Source organism: Bacillus rossius, chromosome 14, assembly GCF_032445375.1.
Source record: "Bacillus rossius redtenbacheri isolate Brsri chromosome 14, Brsri_v3, whole genome shotgun sequence".
NCBI classification, from domain to species: domain Eukaryota; kingdom Metazoa; phylum Arthropoda; class Insecta; order Phasmatodea; family Bacillidae; genus Bacillus; species Bacillus rossius.
In genome coordinates, this window is record NC_086341.1 from 1,151,450 (window position 1) to 1,169,818 (window position 18,369).

General features: G+C 36.8%; 1 protein-coding gene across 1 annotated transcript; it reads left to right on the forward strand.

Moving 5' to 3' along the window:
- Positions 1–4,389: 4,389 nt before the first annotated feature.
- LOC134538948 (protein lifeguard 4-like) lies at positions 4,390–18,158 on the forward strand. The gene is made up of 7 exons (XM_063380565.1): positions 4,390–4,670; positions 6,550–6,683; positions 10,015–10,123; positions 10,864–10,969; positions 12,344–12,495; positions 15,794–15,926; positions 17,574–18,158. The coding sequence occupies exons 2-7, from the start codon at positions 6,569–6,571 to the stop codon at positions 17,691–17,693; spliced, it is 735 nt and encodes a 244-aa protein (XP_063236635.1). The 5' UTR covers positions 4,390–4,670; positions 6,550–6,568; the 3' UTR covers positions 17,694–18,158.
- Positions 18,159–18,369: the final 211 nt, after the last annotated feature.

Genomic DNA, 18,369 nt, shown 5'->3' on the forward strand with positions numbered 1-18,369 from the left:
GTTGGAAAATCGATCGAACACACATGCTGCTTCGCTATCAGCCAACCTGAGCGATGCACACACATTGCACCACTTCGTCACTGGTTGAATTTCCGTTTGGCCCGACTTACCTAAGTTCACAATCGAATTACAGCTCACAGGTGCTGAAGGAATATTGTAATTAAGGCACTGGTCGCATGGGGTCAATGGCAAAAAAAAAAATTGGAAATGTGTGCAGACGATATTGAAGTCTGTCACGTGTTCTGATTATTTCACTGCATATAGAACTCCCCAATCCCTTTTTCCTTGTCACTACCGTGGATCAAAATGCTCACGCAAGATTCGCATTACTAACTGGAAACGATCTAGAATATGAACCATTTCATGTTTGAATGACCCTGATAGAAAACAAAATGTTGGAGTAGCCCATGAACTAAATGCATCGACGTATAATTATATACAGGCAATCCTGGTACACTAAAGACTAAGCGAACTTTGCATGCCTCTGTCACTAAATCTTCACTCAACAGGGACAGTGTGATATCACAGAACAATAGTGCTTAATCAACTACAGACTAAATTAAGCGTTTATTATAGTCGAACCATCCTCCGGGCTGTTCAAAATGTATGTAGTTATGAAACTCGAAGTATGCCAAATAGTATTTTGGGTCCAAAATAAATAACCGCATCGGTAAGGTCTTTTAGCATGAAATATTTATTTGGAAACGCACCTGACCTGTCAGAAATGTTCTATAATAGAATTAACATAAACCTGTTAATTTCATACAAATTAATTCAATTTAATACAAATTAATTCAGTAAGTGATGCTGTCTAAACGAAACAGTGATTACCCTCCAGAATTTGCTCTCATAAAAATCTTAATTTGTCTCTTAAGGTTAGTTATCTGCCACCTGCAAAAAATATTAGCGCGTAATTTTGTAAAACTACACAGGTGCGCAATTGGTTTTAAATACTGGAGTTTTTGCTGCGGGCGGTCACACTAAACTGGCCCTAATGTGTTCTGTAGAACGAACGAGTGTTACGTCCTCATTATCCACGAACAATTACCGGAGTTTTAAAAAAAAATAGTTAACTGGGAAATTAGAATGTAATTTGATTCCACCCAATGACTCACTTGTGTTTCGGGATAAAAAGTGTTAGGAATAAAAATTCTGTTCCCGTTTACATTCGCAATGCAGTTACCTTATCACCGGGAAATTAAAAACTCATTATTATATTAGCGTCTATAATTTTTTTCGTGTCGTGAAAAAACTTAAATTTTAAATTGAACTTGTCGCTCATATATGTCTCTGAAATTAGTTAAATTATGGAATGAATTGCATGCGAGCGGTGACATTAATTTTGTTGCTTTATTTTATCACACGAAAAAATTTACTGTTATCAAAAAGTTTTAAATTAGCTGCCACAGATGATAAGTGACATAAAAAGAAAATTATCGTAATAAGCTTGACATTTTTGCGAAGGTTTTCAAACTCACATTTGTGTACCACTGCACTGCTGAAAAATTTATTTGAAACATAATTGCTTTTAAGTAAAAAAAAAAACTAATTTTTAGACTTTTAAAACTTATGTTATCACATCTCTTAAACCACGCGTACATAAACCAGCGCAAACTCGCCAGCATTATTTCCTCCACGCTTGCTTGCTTAAGCTGGAGTCACGTGTCACGACAAACCGCCGTACAGCTCCAGCACGACAGATTAGCGCAGGGTCACAATTCCACAATTCCGACGATTTCTGTTTTGGCTGTCGGCAGGTAATTCCAAGCCAAATACTTCCATAAAATACACTAGAGAATGCACTTAAAGCAGCATAGAAGAGAAAACGTATCTCAGCCACTGCTTTCTCTTTTCTTCTTCTTTTTTTTTTTTTTGCTAATTTCTGCAGTCCTTAAAACATATCATTAATTATAAGTTCTTCGCTGAACTCGTACATTCTTAAATTAAATCTTCGCCAATCTACAATAACAACATTGACCATAAACACGACGATATCCTGTTTATATAAACATATTAAGGCAAGCTTCAAATATTAAGAGTACCCACATGTAAAATGCAATTTAATTTTTCAGCATAACGATTTACCAAGTAGGTAAATATTTTTTGAATTTTAGTTCTGTAAGAATTCTGTTTCCGTTTTCGTTGTGCTTTCTGTTGGGCGGCACGACACGACGAAATTAGAAATTGTTCCTTGCAGGCCGTTGGGGCGCGTATTTTGTCGGAGTGACGTCACGGAGACCTTTTATTTCATTGGCTACTGAGCGTGTCGGGCCTGTCTAGAAAGGATAATGTTTTTTTTTTTTTTAATCTGTAATTGAGGAATCTAATGACAAGACAGACGTGGTTTCTAACAACTGCTTGTAACGTTAGTAATCACTGCCGAATATACGGTTACATGTATCGCCTCTTAGTTACCGCGGTCAATGGCGGCCCCAGGAACACTTCACGGGAGGGGCTGTCGTAGTGGCTGTTCCCCAGAACCTGCCGCACTATTACAAGCTCTCTGGTTGAACCTGCACCGAGCGAAGGGGTAGTCTCCAGTAGCGAGACAACCACCCTCTTCTGTTTCTCTGGTTCCTGGAATCACTCCAGGCAAGTCCTGCTATAATTCCTTATCAGTGGCCAAGGTAAATACTTCATCAATTTATCTTATTTGTATTGGGCCTTACTATGCACATCGATCGGTAGTAATCTTGTTGTCGACAGAGTAGAAAGATTTGGTATGTCTGGGAGCAGGGGCAGGGAGCTCGCGATTCAGGGATTCGTGGCGGCCATCTTTGATCAAATAATTTGTGGCCGCCATCTCGGAACTAAGCACCCAACTTCAGAATATTGCTCTTTTCGTTACATCAGCATTACCATCGTGCGCCCCACTCCTGAACGTTGCACTTACCGTTATTATGGCATCGTCATATTGTTTTTGTCTTCTGGAAACAAATTTTCCATTCGTGGGTTCACATATTTAGGTGACGCGGTCGGCCACGCAGATTACCCTGGGGGCCTGAAGCAGAAAATTTCAGAAACTTGCGTTATTGTAGTGATGATGCCAGTGAACAACGATTAATTGGCCCCGCGGGGTGGTACGCGCCTGTTTTTCTTGAATGGTGGTGATGAACTGGCCGAGACTGTGGTTTCAGCGCATTTTCCCCAGCACGGTTCCCTCGAAAACGTGCCGTGTGCAAAAAGAATACTCAAGCCCTGATTTCAGCCTGGTTGTACTAGTTCAGGCAATAATTATTAATTAAACCAAAATTAATAGAATGCAAATATTGTCTACTTTTAATTGTAATAGCATTAATGCGAAGTAAAATAACAGCATGAAGACAAAAACACTGGTCGATTGCTGCTCGGGCGACAATTGGCATGCTGGCGGTGGCTGACGTTCGTTACATTGCACTCGCTTGTCCTTCACTGTGATAGGGCGCGATCGGGTTGCACACCCAAGTATACTCACTCTGGTGACACGACGAATTGCTATAGCGATCTATGTGTATTGGTGGAGCACTGACGTTCGGCGTCAAATAAAAAAATAATGAAATTTAGATGTCACCCAAATGTTTCCTAAAGTCATGAGTTAATTTTATGAGAATAATCGTGACTTTATTAATTCATCTTTGTTTAATTTTCTACAGTAATTGCGTGAATATAAGAGACTCCTATTATTCACAAGGATGAGAGGCACGAACAGTTCCGAAGTTCTCCAAATAGTTTACCAATGGCGCGTGAAAACAATGCAATATTGCAAGGATTTATTTATTTTATGGTCATAGAGTAGAACGCTAACCTAACTTAACAATATTTTATTTTAGTGACAAAAATGTAGAGGTGTAAAAGTAACGAAAAAAAGTGTACCCGTATGTATTCGTTACTATAACAATTAGTACTCGTTACTTTCGTATCGTTACTCGTTACTTCTGATACCGCATAACATGCTATGTTATGTAACAGCAACGAATCGAGTCGTATTTCGTACGCGTACGGTATGACGTCGCGTAAATAATAATAAATCGAATATAAACAATTTAAAATATTTGATGATTAACAGATTTTGTTAACCAAAAAACAATTAAATCTCATTAGAGCGGCTTTATTATAATATATCTTTTAAGATAAGAACATGAAACGTGAAAATACGCGATAATAAAAAACAAAAACATACATATTTATAATTTGTAAAAAATACTTTTTACGTTTTTTATTTTCCAATCTAAAACTTTGTCTAAACACACAATACCTTTAATAAACAGTAAAAAACTTGGACGACGAATTTCCAAATTATACTTTTATTAATAATAAACAAACATCGTTCTTTGTAACGAATAAGCGCGCGCATGCGTTACTAGATGTCGCACCCGTTACTCAGTAACGAATACATACGGTTTGCAACAGTTTTACAAAAATGTAACATATTATTACCTATCATCACGGGGAAATATAAAGTAATGTTATTTATTACACTTTACACTGAACTTTAACTATCTTTTTACTTCGGTAAATTTCGAAATGGTTCGGGTTGTGACTTTAAATTTTGTGAACTGAAGGCTATCCCTATATGTAGTACTGAACGCACACAAATATAAATAAAAACATCAGACGTCATACATTCTACTTTTCCTTCTGGTGATTTGTATTCTGCGAAGTGTGAATTTAATTTCTTTATCTAATAAAAGGTTGGTAATAAATGTAAATTAGATATCATAACGTTTCAGTGTTCTACTGTAAGTATAGCTGTACTTTCATTTTTAAAAAATTTTATTAACAAGAATTATTCAGAGAATGTATAATTTTATAATGGTACAAAAAAATCGTGTTTGTGTCATATATTAGCGTTTCAATTTATTGTGATCAATATAAGTAACTGCATATGGGTACATAGTTTAATACAAACTCAACCTTTTCTACCATCTTTTGAGGCCAGACTTGAGAAGATGTACTGCACTTTGCAATTTGCTTAAGTTACAAAATTTGATCTGTTTAGAGTTACTGGCTACTTTATGTTTTAAAGAGGAAAAAAAAAAGAGTGTTTTTTGTTGCTTGAATGAAAGTGTGATCTTCAGTAGCGACTAAAGTCGAAGAAACTCATTGGTTAGTAGGTGTACAAAAAAATGGATAACATTTTACAGTACTTAAAATTGCTGTAGTGGTAGCCCGGGATACAATAAAAGGTTATTCTGAAGAAGAACCCATTCATAAAAAATAAAAAAAAAATTGAAAATGCTTTCATTACCCAACATGTTTTTAGTCATTTAAAGAGTATATTCTCCAAGAGGGTGTTGTGATACTTAAAATAGTTTACTATCTTACTGAGTGTTTGTAAACATTTTAAACATGTTAAAATTTAAGAACAGGATTGGTTCGCTTTATTAAAAAACTATAAAATAGTAAGTACTTATGGTTGGTTAGGTTAAGATAGCTAAATTTAATTTGGTAATTCTTAGCCAACTGCTTAAATAATTGTAAAGTATTTTAATTGCAGCTAACCTAACCTGTCAGCCACACTAGTTGAAGTATTTTAAGATAAATTTTTCGAGTAGTGGCTTTTCAATTAAAAAACAAAAATAAAATTCAGAAAATGCTGTTTTGTAGTTTTCTAACACTATCGACATTCCTATATCTAACCCTAGGTAATTGTTCCTTATTACTTATCCAGTTTATATCAAAGTTTTGTAATTATAATTGTCCAAATCCTATTTATTTATGTTATAATACAGCTTTGCATCACAAACACATTCAGCTATTTACTGTAAAATACAAATGGATAATTTACTCAGAACAATTAGTCCTGGGGACAATGTTCCTTATCACATATCCAGTTTAAGTAAGGCAAATTCCAGTTAATCTGGACTTTCAGTAATCCAGACACAAGGTCCGGTACTATCTAGCCTGAATTAGAGGTATTCTGCTTTTGTTAATATCTGTAGAGAAATTCTGAGACAAAACATAGAATCAAAGAGTGCTATAGTGGTAAGTATTTGCAAACGACAGGAAAACGAAATGGTCAGCATGGCGTCTGCGACAGAGCCAAAGGGCTTGGCCACACTGGATGCGGTGAGACGCAACACCGCACCTGGCGACAAACATTAGTGCGGCCGTCTCTCACTTTCTCAGGAGACTGTCTTGTCGCTCGTCCATCAGACACGGTCTCAATGGAATGCAGTTTATGCGGAGAAAGTTAAAGTGTTAAATTGGTCGAAACAAGAATGATAAGGAAAGAGAGTAAACAAAATACTACCCACTTTTTTCGCTCCTTTAAAACATGAATTTCGATAAATGGATTTAATTCGAAACACAACTCTACATGCATGATTGTTCTTTAGGTTATATAACCTTTAATTTCAATAGATCAGTAAGTATTAATTCTTTTAAAAATCAATCTTTCCGCTTTGACACCCTCTGTTGGATTTCGCAAAACGGCAGCATTAACGTTTGAAACTCTGTTAGTACGAACGCCCGGCAGGTGTCTCGCAGGACACTGCGGCCGGGGTGTCGCGAGCAGGCCCCTGGTCTCCCCGCGGAGTGTCTGATGCTCGGTTCTGCCCGCGGTCGCAGGAGCGAGCGGTCTGCAGACATGGCCAGCGTCCCACTGATGACGCCCGACGCGGAGCTGGGTGGCAAGCCGGGCATCCTGGACGACTTCGCGTACCGCAACAACGTGCACCAGGCCAGCCTGCACGTGCGCATGGGTGAGTGCCAGCGCTGCCAACCTCGAGGCATGAGCTCTACGGAGGTCGTGCTCCTTCAGGTGCGTTGTGGAAAAAGTTAAGAGTGAATTTTCACGTGTGCGCGCGCATCGTTCAACAAAAGTTTCGCAGGATGAAAACAAAATTTTTTTACATACAAATTAATATTATACATGTGCTTTTAAATCATATGCACTTCAGTGACTGATATTGAATTATGGTCCGCATAATTAAAAAAACATTTATTTATTGTGAATATTAGTGATGGAATTTGTGTTTATGAAATTTTTCAAGTGTATTTACATACGTCAGATTGTGTTTCCATATTAATAATTTATTTTCATTATAAATTATTACATTACTTTTTAATAAGTAAATAAAATTATAAGTGAGAATAAACATTCAGCATATTTATTGATTTGCATTATTAATTAAAAATTTTCTGGATTATATTACTAAAAAAAATTATACTCATATCTATATTAATATTGGATTCTATGTATTTATTTAATTTTTTTTAATTTGATTGAGTTTGTACTTCACCAACTCTATTTATTTTTATCAGGGCCGCCGAGAGGGGGGGGGGGGGGGGCAAAAGGGGCAAATGCCCAGGGGCCCGGTAGCCTTAGGGGCCCGGGCGCCCGGCTGGGAAGTGGAAAATAAATGTTTGGAAAAACATTTTCAACCTGCTATTAAAACATCTTGTACTATATATATATATATATATATATATATATATATATATATATATATATATATATATATATATATATATATATATATATATATATATATATATATAAAAAATTGTTTTGTGTGTTCCTTAAACTACAGTCGATAACCAATAACCTAACCGAGCAGTAGGTACTTGTAACATTCAGTTCACACCAAAACATACTTGCGTAGTAGCAGAAATGGGAACGTTACAGGGACGTCGGAACAGGGGGGGGGGGGGGGGGCAGCAGGGGCGAGTCGCCCTCGTGCTGTTATGCATGAGGGGGGGGGGGGGGGCGACAGTAGCATTTCTCCCCCTCCTTTTCCCAGAATAAATGTTTGGTCCTAGTAGTATTTTTCTCAACCAGTAGTTACAAACGTTGCATTGGTGATCACATTGATTAGAAAATCAAATTTATGATTGTCAGTATACTGTAAAATGATTGCAAATTCCTAGATGGTATTATATTTAAATTGTACTACATCTACTGTCAGAGTAGTATTTAATACATACTACGTCATCAAATTCTTGGAATGGTATATTTAATATTTTGGTTCGGAAACTCATTAAATAGCATAATTTTGCATCTAAAATTCCAAAATTTTTCCGAGGAGGGCCCCCGGACCACCCGCTCTATGACTGAGGTAAGTGTGATACATCTCTTCGCCCCCCCCCCCCCCCAACTAATGAAAACGTTCCGATGTCCCTGGAACGTTATAAATAATTAATATGTATTACAAATGTTTCAATGTAATGAACGTGGTTCAGTGTGTTTGATGTTTTCGAAGTAATAAAATTTATTATTACTTTACATTATTTTAATAATATTTACATTCTGAATAAATTATTATACTTATGTATTTTAAACACTCATTAAATAATGCAATTTCTGATTACCATTTTGAATTTTTTTGTTTTTTTAGCAATATATACATCAAAATTAATTATTATTTGTATTTTGATGGGATTAACAATAATGTAAAAGGTCACTGAGATAATACATGCTAATGCTCTTTTTTTTTGCGTAACTAGGAAATCATTATGTATGTTCAAATGAAGGAATACATTTTACGATACCATATATATTTATGGTATAGGCCTACGTAGAAGTGGTATGCAAAAAAAAAAAAAGGAAGGGGGCCTACTACCCCAGCTGCCCAGGGGCCCATAAATTCTCTCAGCGGCCCTGATTTTTATAATGTTGTTTCTATTATATGAATGCAAAATAAAATTTATTTTCATTATGCCAAGTAAGTATAACTTCTAATGCATGTTCATGATTACACACACCCATATATATATATTTTTTTTTTCATTTATTTATTTAAATATTTATTCCATTGAGCCTTACATTATGGTGGGTGCATTAAGGCTGTTGAACATGTAATTTGCACTTGAATAATTGTAATACATACATTTTACTTATCTAAAAGCACACTAACATCAAAGTGAGACATTGATACATGTACAAATTTATAACAGATTTCTGTATTCTAAAGTTAATTTTTTTTAAAATTCTGTACGAACTAAAAATTCTGAAACTTGTTATCGCTTGAAGGCATGTACATGTTATTCTTTTGAAAATTTATATTTCAGTTTATCAATAACCCAACTGGCAGGCAGGCAGAACCCACCCCAATAAATCTCCATGCGAGCGGTTCGGTTGGTGTCAGACCACAGAACGTTCTGATTCACAGATTATTAGTTTATTTTTTATTTTTACCTTACTTAATTAGTCTCAGAAATACAATTTTTTTTTAAATAAATTAAAACTACCCCCTTTTCACCCCCATTAAAATACAAATTTTAATAAACGCATCAAGAGTTCTGTCCGCCCTAAGCTAATATATGAGGACGCGCCCCCGCCAGGTGTGAGTATTACGATCGGCCTAAAAAGTAGTACATATATTAGTTTAGACTTTGTTTACTAGTGTGAAAATTTTATCATGGTTCATACTACCTATAAAAGTTAAAATCATCTTTTTCAGTTCGCAGCGCATTTAGTTTTAGTGTGTTGTCTCGGTCTGGTTGAAATATGTAGGGTAGATGCAGTGATGCTAGATTAATAGTGCATGCGAAGACCTAAATTTCAGCGCAACCCCCCCCCCCCCCCCCCCTTCTCTCGATCCTCGCGTCATAGGCTGCAGCCTAATTAACCTAAGGGTTAATCAGGCCCTGCGCATAAAAATAAGCAATACGCAACTCTAGAAGCAAGTGCTTCTAGTTGTAATGTAATTGTAAGCAGGGGCTCAACAACTAAATTTCCAAAGGGGGGTAAAATATACCTTTTTATACAGAATCATCGATCCCCCCCCCCCCCCCCCCCCCCCCTATTGAAGTGGGGAGGTCCGGGGGGTCCTCCCCCGGGAAAATTTGTATTTCAAGATGGAAAATAGTGCTATTTAAGCAGTTTTATTATCTAAAAATTGATTACACAACACTTTCTTTGCCCCCGTTCGCCCCCACTTCAATGGTTTCAGAAGGGGGGGGGGGGGGCAAAATACCCTAGCCCCCCCCCCCCTTTCCTTGTTGTCGCGCCCCTGATTGTAAGTGTTGGTTGTAGTGGCACGCCCCGTGCCGGAAGCGGTGGACGTGACGTGCCGTGCTGTGTGTGCGCAGGGTTCCTGCGCAAGGTGTACGGCCTGCTGGGGGTGCAGCTGCTCATCACCACGGCCGTGGCGGGCGTCTGCATGCTGCAGGAGGACGTGAAGGCCTTCATACACTCCAAGTAACACGTTCCTTCATTCAGTGTCCGGACCACATCCTCTGAGTCATAAATGCGTCAACTTTGTGCGAAAATATCGACACACAAAAAATTTTATTTGGGGGAGAAGGGGCGGAACAGAACCACCTTGCCTGCTGTCTGCTGTCAAATTCCTTTCTTTTTGTTGCTGGGAATTACAAATTGTAATAAATTTTTAACTTTTTGTGGGCCCCCCATTTTCTTCCCGTGCGCTCCTGGGTTTATGTACAGCCAATATACCACATAGCATCAAAATGCAATTAAAATTATGAAACAAATCAGCATTTTCAATAAAAATGTACTTTTTTTTCTAATTGTGCAACTGTTAACCTAATTTTTCAAACACGGAACTACCTAACAGATTTATTTTATTTGTTCCGAATAGTTGTATGTGCGTATTACAAATCATTATATTGTAAGAGTGTATCATGTATTGGTCAAAATGAACTTCTTTTTTGGAGAAATTAGTATCATGGAACATTTAAGTGTAATATTTTTCAGTGATATGCTATCATTTTGAGTAAACAAATTTTGTAAAGTAATGAAATGAATCACATCGAAATCAACTGTTTTAAAAACAAAATTGGCCTGAAATTGAAACCATAAAACCTTGTATCCATGAGTGTAATGATGAGGAGTGCCTCAGCCTTGTGGAGTGTTCGAACGAGACTTGCGAGACGGCGCGGGACGGCGCGCTCACCGCGGGGTGTGTGTGTGCTTGGCAGTGACTGGCTGCTGGTGTGTGCCTTCGTGCTCAGCTTCGTGTTCCTGGTCGCGCTGCACGTCAAGAGGCGGGAGTTCCCGGCCAACCTCGCCCTGCTCGCCGGCTTCGTGAGTCTCTCCCCCCTCCACCCTCCACCCTCCCGGTCCCGCTTTCAAGCAAGCCTGGAACTGGCCAGGGACTGTTTTAGTGTCTGGAAAACAGTGAGAGGTTAGGTAACTCTTAAAAGAAATCTGGAATTACTTGTTTGTCCAGCAAGTTGAAAAGAGCTTAGTCGTCATGCGTAAGAACTGCGTCACTTATGCCACTTTTATGTGCCTTATGCCTAGAGACCGGAAAAATTTCGCGAATTCATTTCACGATAGTCTAGAATCCAAAAACGTTTGCTTTTTTTTACCGCATCAGTGATTGGGCCACAGTTTATCTGAATGACACTCGGCCAATGGAAAAACCTTCAACAAAAGAAGTATCGAATCATGAACGTCCCAGTTAACAGGTGTCACGAGTCAGTAGCCAATGAGCAAAAGTAATTTTCCCGCGTGCGTAGAGGATCATGGAGTATATCCTACAGGTCATTGATATCGCGGATTTTTCCGGTCTCTACTTATGCCTTTTCTTTTGGAGTGCCTATGAACTGTGGTAATTGAGAAATATTTTGATGCTTTAAAACTAACTTTTAAAATCATTGTGCAGAAAAATTGAACTCCTCAAAGGTAAAAGTAACTATGTCCCAATATATACTTCACTATTTTAACTCTTCAATTTATTAATTTTTTACAAAAGAAATTACGTTGCTAGTTTTACTTCTAATGTCTTCTTGGAATATCTTATATGAGTATGCATACCTAAGAGATTCGGAACAAGAGAGTAATTTTTATGGTTGTTTTGAATATAATACATGCATGAAATTAAAATAATAAACTGGCTTGTTAAAGTTATTTAATTCCCCAACTTTTTTTTTCAGCAGGAAGGCAAAGCCTGGAATTTTAAATTAATGTGGTAATACTGCTGAAAATCTATTTAAATAAGCAACTTTATCTTTTAGAATTAAAAATAATTCACTAGCATGAAATAAAATAATGATTTTCATTGCTACATTATACAAATAATCAATAAAATTATGTAAGAAAAATTTCCATTTAAATCTTAAATTCTAATTAAATGAAATCTTTTTTGTTCTTTAGCCAGATAATGTGACTGATATAAAGCACAATATAAAAAGAAATTGAATTTTTAATAAATATTTTGTGTGTATTAAAATAAATAGTGTATTCTATTCATCATTTTTCAACAGGCCCCTTAGGTGTCTTACAACTCCCTAGTACAGTGTTTCCTGCTGTTTCCTAGCGAGTTAAAGTTCACGCTTCACGTTTGGTGTTGCTGTTCGATGATCTGGCAGAACGTGACCTTGGCCTTGAAAGTGCCGGCGAGAGTCGGGAGAGGACAGAGAGAGAGTGTGCGTGTGTGTGCGTGCGTGTGCGCAGACGCTGGTGCAGGCGTACTCGGTGGGCGTGTTGGTGACCTACTACGAGCAGGCCGTCGTATTGCACGCCCTGCTGCTCACGGTGGCCGTGGTGGCCGGCCTGACAGCCTTCACCCTGCAGACCAAGCGCGACTTCTCCGGCCTCGGCGTCGGGTGAGCAGCCCTCTCCGCCTCCAGACACACTAGGCATGTTTGGTACAGCTGGATGGGATCCCAACAATTTCACGTTTAGAAAAAAAAATAACTGGGGATTTATTTTTTTCAATACGTTGGCCAGAAATAAATGTTGCTGCAGATTGATTAAGGTCGATGTGCCAGTATCGTTGATAAAACGTCTTCCTCCCTTCCCCCCCCCCCCCATATCCCAATAGAACACTGCACGGTAACCTAAGTGAGTTCGTGCACAAATCAAAAAAAAACTCACAACTTGCCGAAGTTCAAACTTAAAGCTATTAACTGTGACCAAATCAAATGGTATTCACAAGCTCGGTAAAAATAAGCACTTTCCCAGCATTTGAAAAATCAAAGTTATTTCACTACTGTCTCGAAATGTTAGCGGAACGACGAGTCGCGTCCGGGATTGAAAATGCAAACTTCTTGACCTCTTAAACGTGTATCAAACAATTATTTAAGTAATTGGTTCGTATCTCGTATACTAGTATTGAAAAAAATTTAAACGTTTTTCTGTAACTTTGGGAACTGTTGAGCTGTGGACAATATGTGAACACGATGGTTGGAGTTGTGAATAATTCAACAGTCTAATTATCATTTTAAAGCAGTAGTAGGCCTATTTGTTTTTGGAGGGTAACCCAGTACATATGCAAGATCTCTCTATGCTCTACAATTAATTCATTTGTTTACACACGTGTGTTTATAAACAGTGAGTGTTTCTCTTCTAATTGCTAGAGACAAGATTGTATGGTGAATAGCGATGAAACCGAAATGACAGCTAATGTGAAGTCAGTAGACATCAAACACAGAGATGGAAGTCGAATCATAGCATAACACCAAAATGCAAAGCAGAAAAAAAATGCATCAAAATTCACCGTTAAAACATAGAATCAATTTCATAAGTCATTAGTTTTGGCCCTTTTTTTTTTAATGCAGTGTATAGCTTATATCTACAGATATAGCTAAAGGCCTACGAGAAACCTGTGGTTTTGGGTTTTTAACATTGCAATTTTTTATTCATGTTGATAGTATTGAATTAATAACTTAATAAGACATTATAGAGGTACTCAAATTTCGTTAATGACGAAATCGTGAAATTTTACTAACGATTTTGGAACTTCATTCTAAGCACTTACAAATGTGTTTCCAAACGCCTATTTTGATTTTACAGCATTTCGTTTTCACGAAATAACCTTCGATGCCGTGAAATTCATTACTATTCGCGATATTCTTGTTGTTTCACGAAATACCAGCGAAATGTCAGAATTTTAACGCAATATGAATATTAAGTTTCACAATAATACTTTTGCCGCAAAAAATATTTGTTTAGTAAACAAAAACATCGTAAGCCATCTTTATTATGAGATGCGCCATAGATAAGTTGAAGCAAAATAAATACCAAACACTCGGCCTGAAAGCGGCAACCATTTATAAGCGATCCTAGCAGGATGTAGATGAAGTTACCAGTTTGACCATATTCGTTTCCATGGCAGAGATACTTATCTCTGTTCCGTTGTTGTATTGCTTGTAAATAATAACAGAGAGGTTATGGGATTTTAATGTCGCAATACGCCGGTCATGTGAAATGACCAAATGAGGTTTGAAAAGATCCTACATTCCATGTAAATAGGTAAATGTGAACGAAAATAGGTAGTTGCGGTTTGTTTAGTTTGAAGTTTACTTGATACTTCACAATGCCTAAGGTCGTATCAGTGTTTGAACGAGCTAAAGAATACGAGCATGAAGGATTCATTGTTTTTAATAAAGAAAATTGGATAATGATGTGTAAATTTTGCAATACGGTAGTAGATTGGAAAAGGAAAGATACTTGTGAAAAACACTGCAAACAGCGAGCATCTCATTTAGAGAAGAAAAAAAGGCAAACATCACCATCAGGTTGTGGAGTTAAAAGGCAAGTGACACTCGAGGATAATATTGTTCTCCGTAAACGAGCAAAGGAAATTAAAGTCAAATTTTCAAGCTATACAGTGCATGCAATTGTTTCTGCAAATATTTCCCTAGAGAAGCTAGATCACCCAGCTATGAGGGGATGGTTAAATGAATACATGAAAGGTTAGTCAAGGAAATGTGTTAAGGTTCTAACGTCCTAATAAACACAATTTTATGGGAAATAGGCCGGAAAATGTTTAGTACAACAAAATTATAGTAAATTAAAAAAAAACTTTGAGCCTGAAATTTTACATGTACTATAATCATTGTAACTAACTAATTTTTTAGGGAACCCTTTCTTACATGTTTACCAAACTATTTGGCCAAAGTGGCCAATTCTCCTGACAGGAAAAAATTAATACTATAAAGTTTTGTGCAGGAACATAGCATAGGCCTATTTAATACTCAAAATGTTTAAATACATAAACACAGACTGTAAAATTCTAGACACTATTTGTGATGTAATATTTAAGTAATGTGTATACATATAATCTACTAGATAACATTTCCACTTCTGTAAGGCTTATGCAGGAATCTAGTGATTGCTCTATCAAGTATCATGTACAGCTTTGTGTGTGTATCATGAAATTAAATAATTAGGTAGTAGAACAAATGCACTCATTTAACAAAAAAAAATTTTTTTTACCGAAATATAGCATCGAAATCCTAGAATTTATTTACCGAAATCAGGCAGTTTTATTTACCATTTTTCATGGGCTCTAGACATTGACCAAAATCAATATTTAAATCTAGAAATATTTCTCGTTAACTAAGAAACATTACAGAAGAATTGCAGTTTTTTTTGTGTAACTATCTTTTATCAATATACATATGCTGTACTCATACTCATTTTAAGCAGCATCTCACCACAAATTTTTGAAGCAAATGGTCAAGTTTAATTCTTGACTACATTTTTTATATTTGGTTCAGTTACAATTATGAATATTTAATTCTATACCAAACATTTAAAATCATAAATTTTGTTATAAATTTAAATGTTTGTCTATTGAATTTTTACTGAATAATTCCTTTGGACAAAAAAAAAATTCCTTTAAAAAAAATATATATGTTTTATAGGTACTGTTTTATTCAGTCAAATTTACACTTAACGAAACCTGTATGTAAAGATAACTTGTTTATCAAATTTTGCTCATGTAAATGTTCTCTTTATAAATAAGTACTGTATTGATAAAAATAAAAACTTGACACTAAAATCAAGAATAATAAAATGAAGATTGCATTATTGATGGAAACAATAAAGTCCTGTCTGCACAGTGTAATGTTGGAGTACTGGGGTGTGGCGAATGAGCTCCGCCTGTCGTGTTGGCAGCCTGTTCATGGCCCTGATGATGCTGCTGATGGCGGGCCTGGTGCAGATGGTGGTTGGCAGCACTGCGCTGGAGCTGGCCATCGCAGTGGGCGGAGCCGTGGTCTTCTCTCTCTTCATCGTCTTCGACACCCAGGTCCGTGCCAGGACACCAGACTACAATCAGAACTGATTGGAATACCTAAACCTTTATCAAGTCATTCAATAAGTGCTGACATAGCAGTGGCCTTTGGAAAAGCTGCAAGTTTGAATATAGACTGGTTGCAAAATTTTAATGCTTTCAAAAATAGAAAATATTGTAGCGTAAGAAACAACATTGCCTATGTGACAAAAAGCAAACTACCAATTGCAAACATAACAACACGATTTTTTTTTGTGTTAGATTTACATATTTATGAAGTAGACATTTAGCAAAACACGTCGTGTGAAGATGCTAAATGCGTTCTTTCCATGGAGGAATAGAAACAAAAATTGAAAAGAAAGGAAAAAGTCACTTAGATGGGGTTGTTTCTTCTTAAGTGAAGAATGCATCATTTTTGTGTTCCCCTAAATTGATTTTTTTTATTTTTTACATTTTAAAAAGTTATATTTATAAAATCATCTAGGAAATTTATTTTTTACTATTCCTGCACATAATATGTAAGTATGTTGCATTGTTATGAATCTTAAAAATGAGTTCTGTTTAGTCGTTAGGTGTAGCCAGGATTTGTAGGACAGAAAGCTAGAAGGGATCTACAGAAATAAATATTTGATGCTACCCCCCCCCCCCCCCCCCCCTCCTGACCACCACCTCTCTTCCTCATACTCTCAGACAAGTGGCTATATGGGGACCTTTCCAAGTGTTATTTTTCTTAACCTGAAATTCTTAAATGAAATGTGCTACATATTTATGAAAGCTACATCCCTACAATGGCACTGCCTATGATTGTGTCCTGATACATATGTAGGGGCAAGATTATATGGTTTTAGTTTGTAGGCCAATTTTGTTTGTAAAACAAGGATTTTGGTGTTCTTCATAAATTCATAAAGATAACACAATTTTCAACACATAAAACTGTTACTTGTTCAGTGATACTTACTTCACCAAAACAGTGTCATTTTGACTGATACAGGATTTTGCAATATAATGATATGGAAACAATGATACTGGGAACAAGTATATGTGCGTTTGAAAAATGTTATCAATGGCTTAAAAGTAAAAAAAAAACATCTGTTACTACATACATTTTGGTACTAACTCCATGCTAAATAATTAGCATTCATTGAATTTAAATCTATTAAAAAATTAGGTTTTTGTAGATTTTGAGTTACGTTTTGATTAAATATGCTGATTAATTTCATGATTTTTTTTGGTTCCATTTAAGTGTTATATGGTGTAGCGACATGCTTTTCAGTGTTATTTCGGCTTTATCGCAGTTCACCGTATAATCTCGTCCCTGCCAATGAATGATGACACGAGCGTCTGCAGAATTTAATTTTAAGTGAGGATAGAACCTCTTTGCCTGCTTTCAAATTCTTCCCTTTTGTTGGTGAGAATGGTAGTGTTGTTTTTGTAGTGTGTGTGTTTTCTTTTTCTCTCCCTCTCTCTCCCCCCTCTCTCCCTCCCTTTCCCTCTCTCTTTCCTTCTCTCTCTCTCTCTCTCTCTCTCTCTCTCTTTCTCTCTTTCTCTCTTTCTCTCTTTTCGGGGGGGAGAAGATGAGTAGATCTGTCCCCCTGTGTACGCCCCTAGTTTGGCTCGTGAGATGTGGCGGGCAGTGTCAGGGTGTGTGGTGTGACGGTGCAGATGCTGATGAAGTCTCTCTCGCCGGAGGAGTACATCACGGCGACCATCACCCTGTACCTGGACATCATCAACCTGTTCCTGCACATCCTGCGGGCCCTGGAGGCCGCGCGGCGGCAGTAGCGGCCGCTCCCGTGCGTGCGTGACCCTCTTCATTATACTCTGTTGTAGCGTCCTTGTGGTGTGCACGAGGCTTCAGGGGCATGCTTTCATATCACATCAAGTGTAATGTAAAGAAAAAAAAGGTAGTTTATTTTCATTGCAACTACAGGTGTAGGGAAATTTAAAACCACTAAACAAAATGGATTTAAAATAAATATATCTATCGTGAATATATGCACAATCACATCTGTTTTTTTTTTCTTCAAACAATAGAATCAAAATTGCATTGTGGAGAAATATTTGTAAATAAACCAAAGATGAAGAGGAATGATTGATATGTATAAAATATTTTATGTAATTGTTACTAATATTTTTTTTTTGACGTTTGTTATATCATTCTTACACACGTCGTGAGTATCGATAATGTATCAAATATCATTTTCTTAGCTGCATTCCGATTTGTTTAATAAAGATTGTTACTCTGTATGCTGCTTGTATATTCATTTCTCTTCTTCCAAAATTTTTTTTAACGTAGGTATCTGCACCATTGGTAGCAGTTGCGTATTCTTGCAGGAATTAGTTTATTTAAAAAATGTTTTTGGGCATACACCATTGCTGGATACGCCGTATGTTATAAGAAACCTCAATAACAGACAAAAAAAAGATGAAGCTGCAAACACACAGAAAACCAGCCAGA

What these genes read in the sequence shown, in the direction of transcription:
- LOC134538948 (XM_063380565.1), top strand. Translation starts at nt 6,569, where the DNA reads ATGGCCAGCGTCCCACTGATGACGCCCGACGCGGAGCTGGGTGGCAAG. An exon ending in AAGGCCTTCATACACTCCAA is followed by an intron (nt 10,124 to 10,863) that starts GTAACACGTTCC and finishes TGTGCTTGGCAG; the next exon opens with TGACTGGCTGCTGGTGTGTG. An exon ending in TCATCGTCTTCGACACCCAG is followed by an intron (nt 15,927 to 17,573) that starts GTCCGTGCCAGG and finishes GTGACGGTGCAG; the next exon opens with ATGCTGATGAAGTCTCTCTC.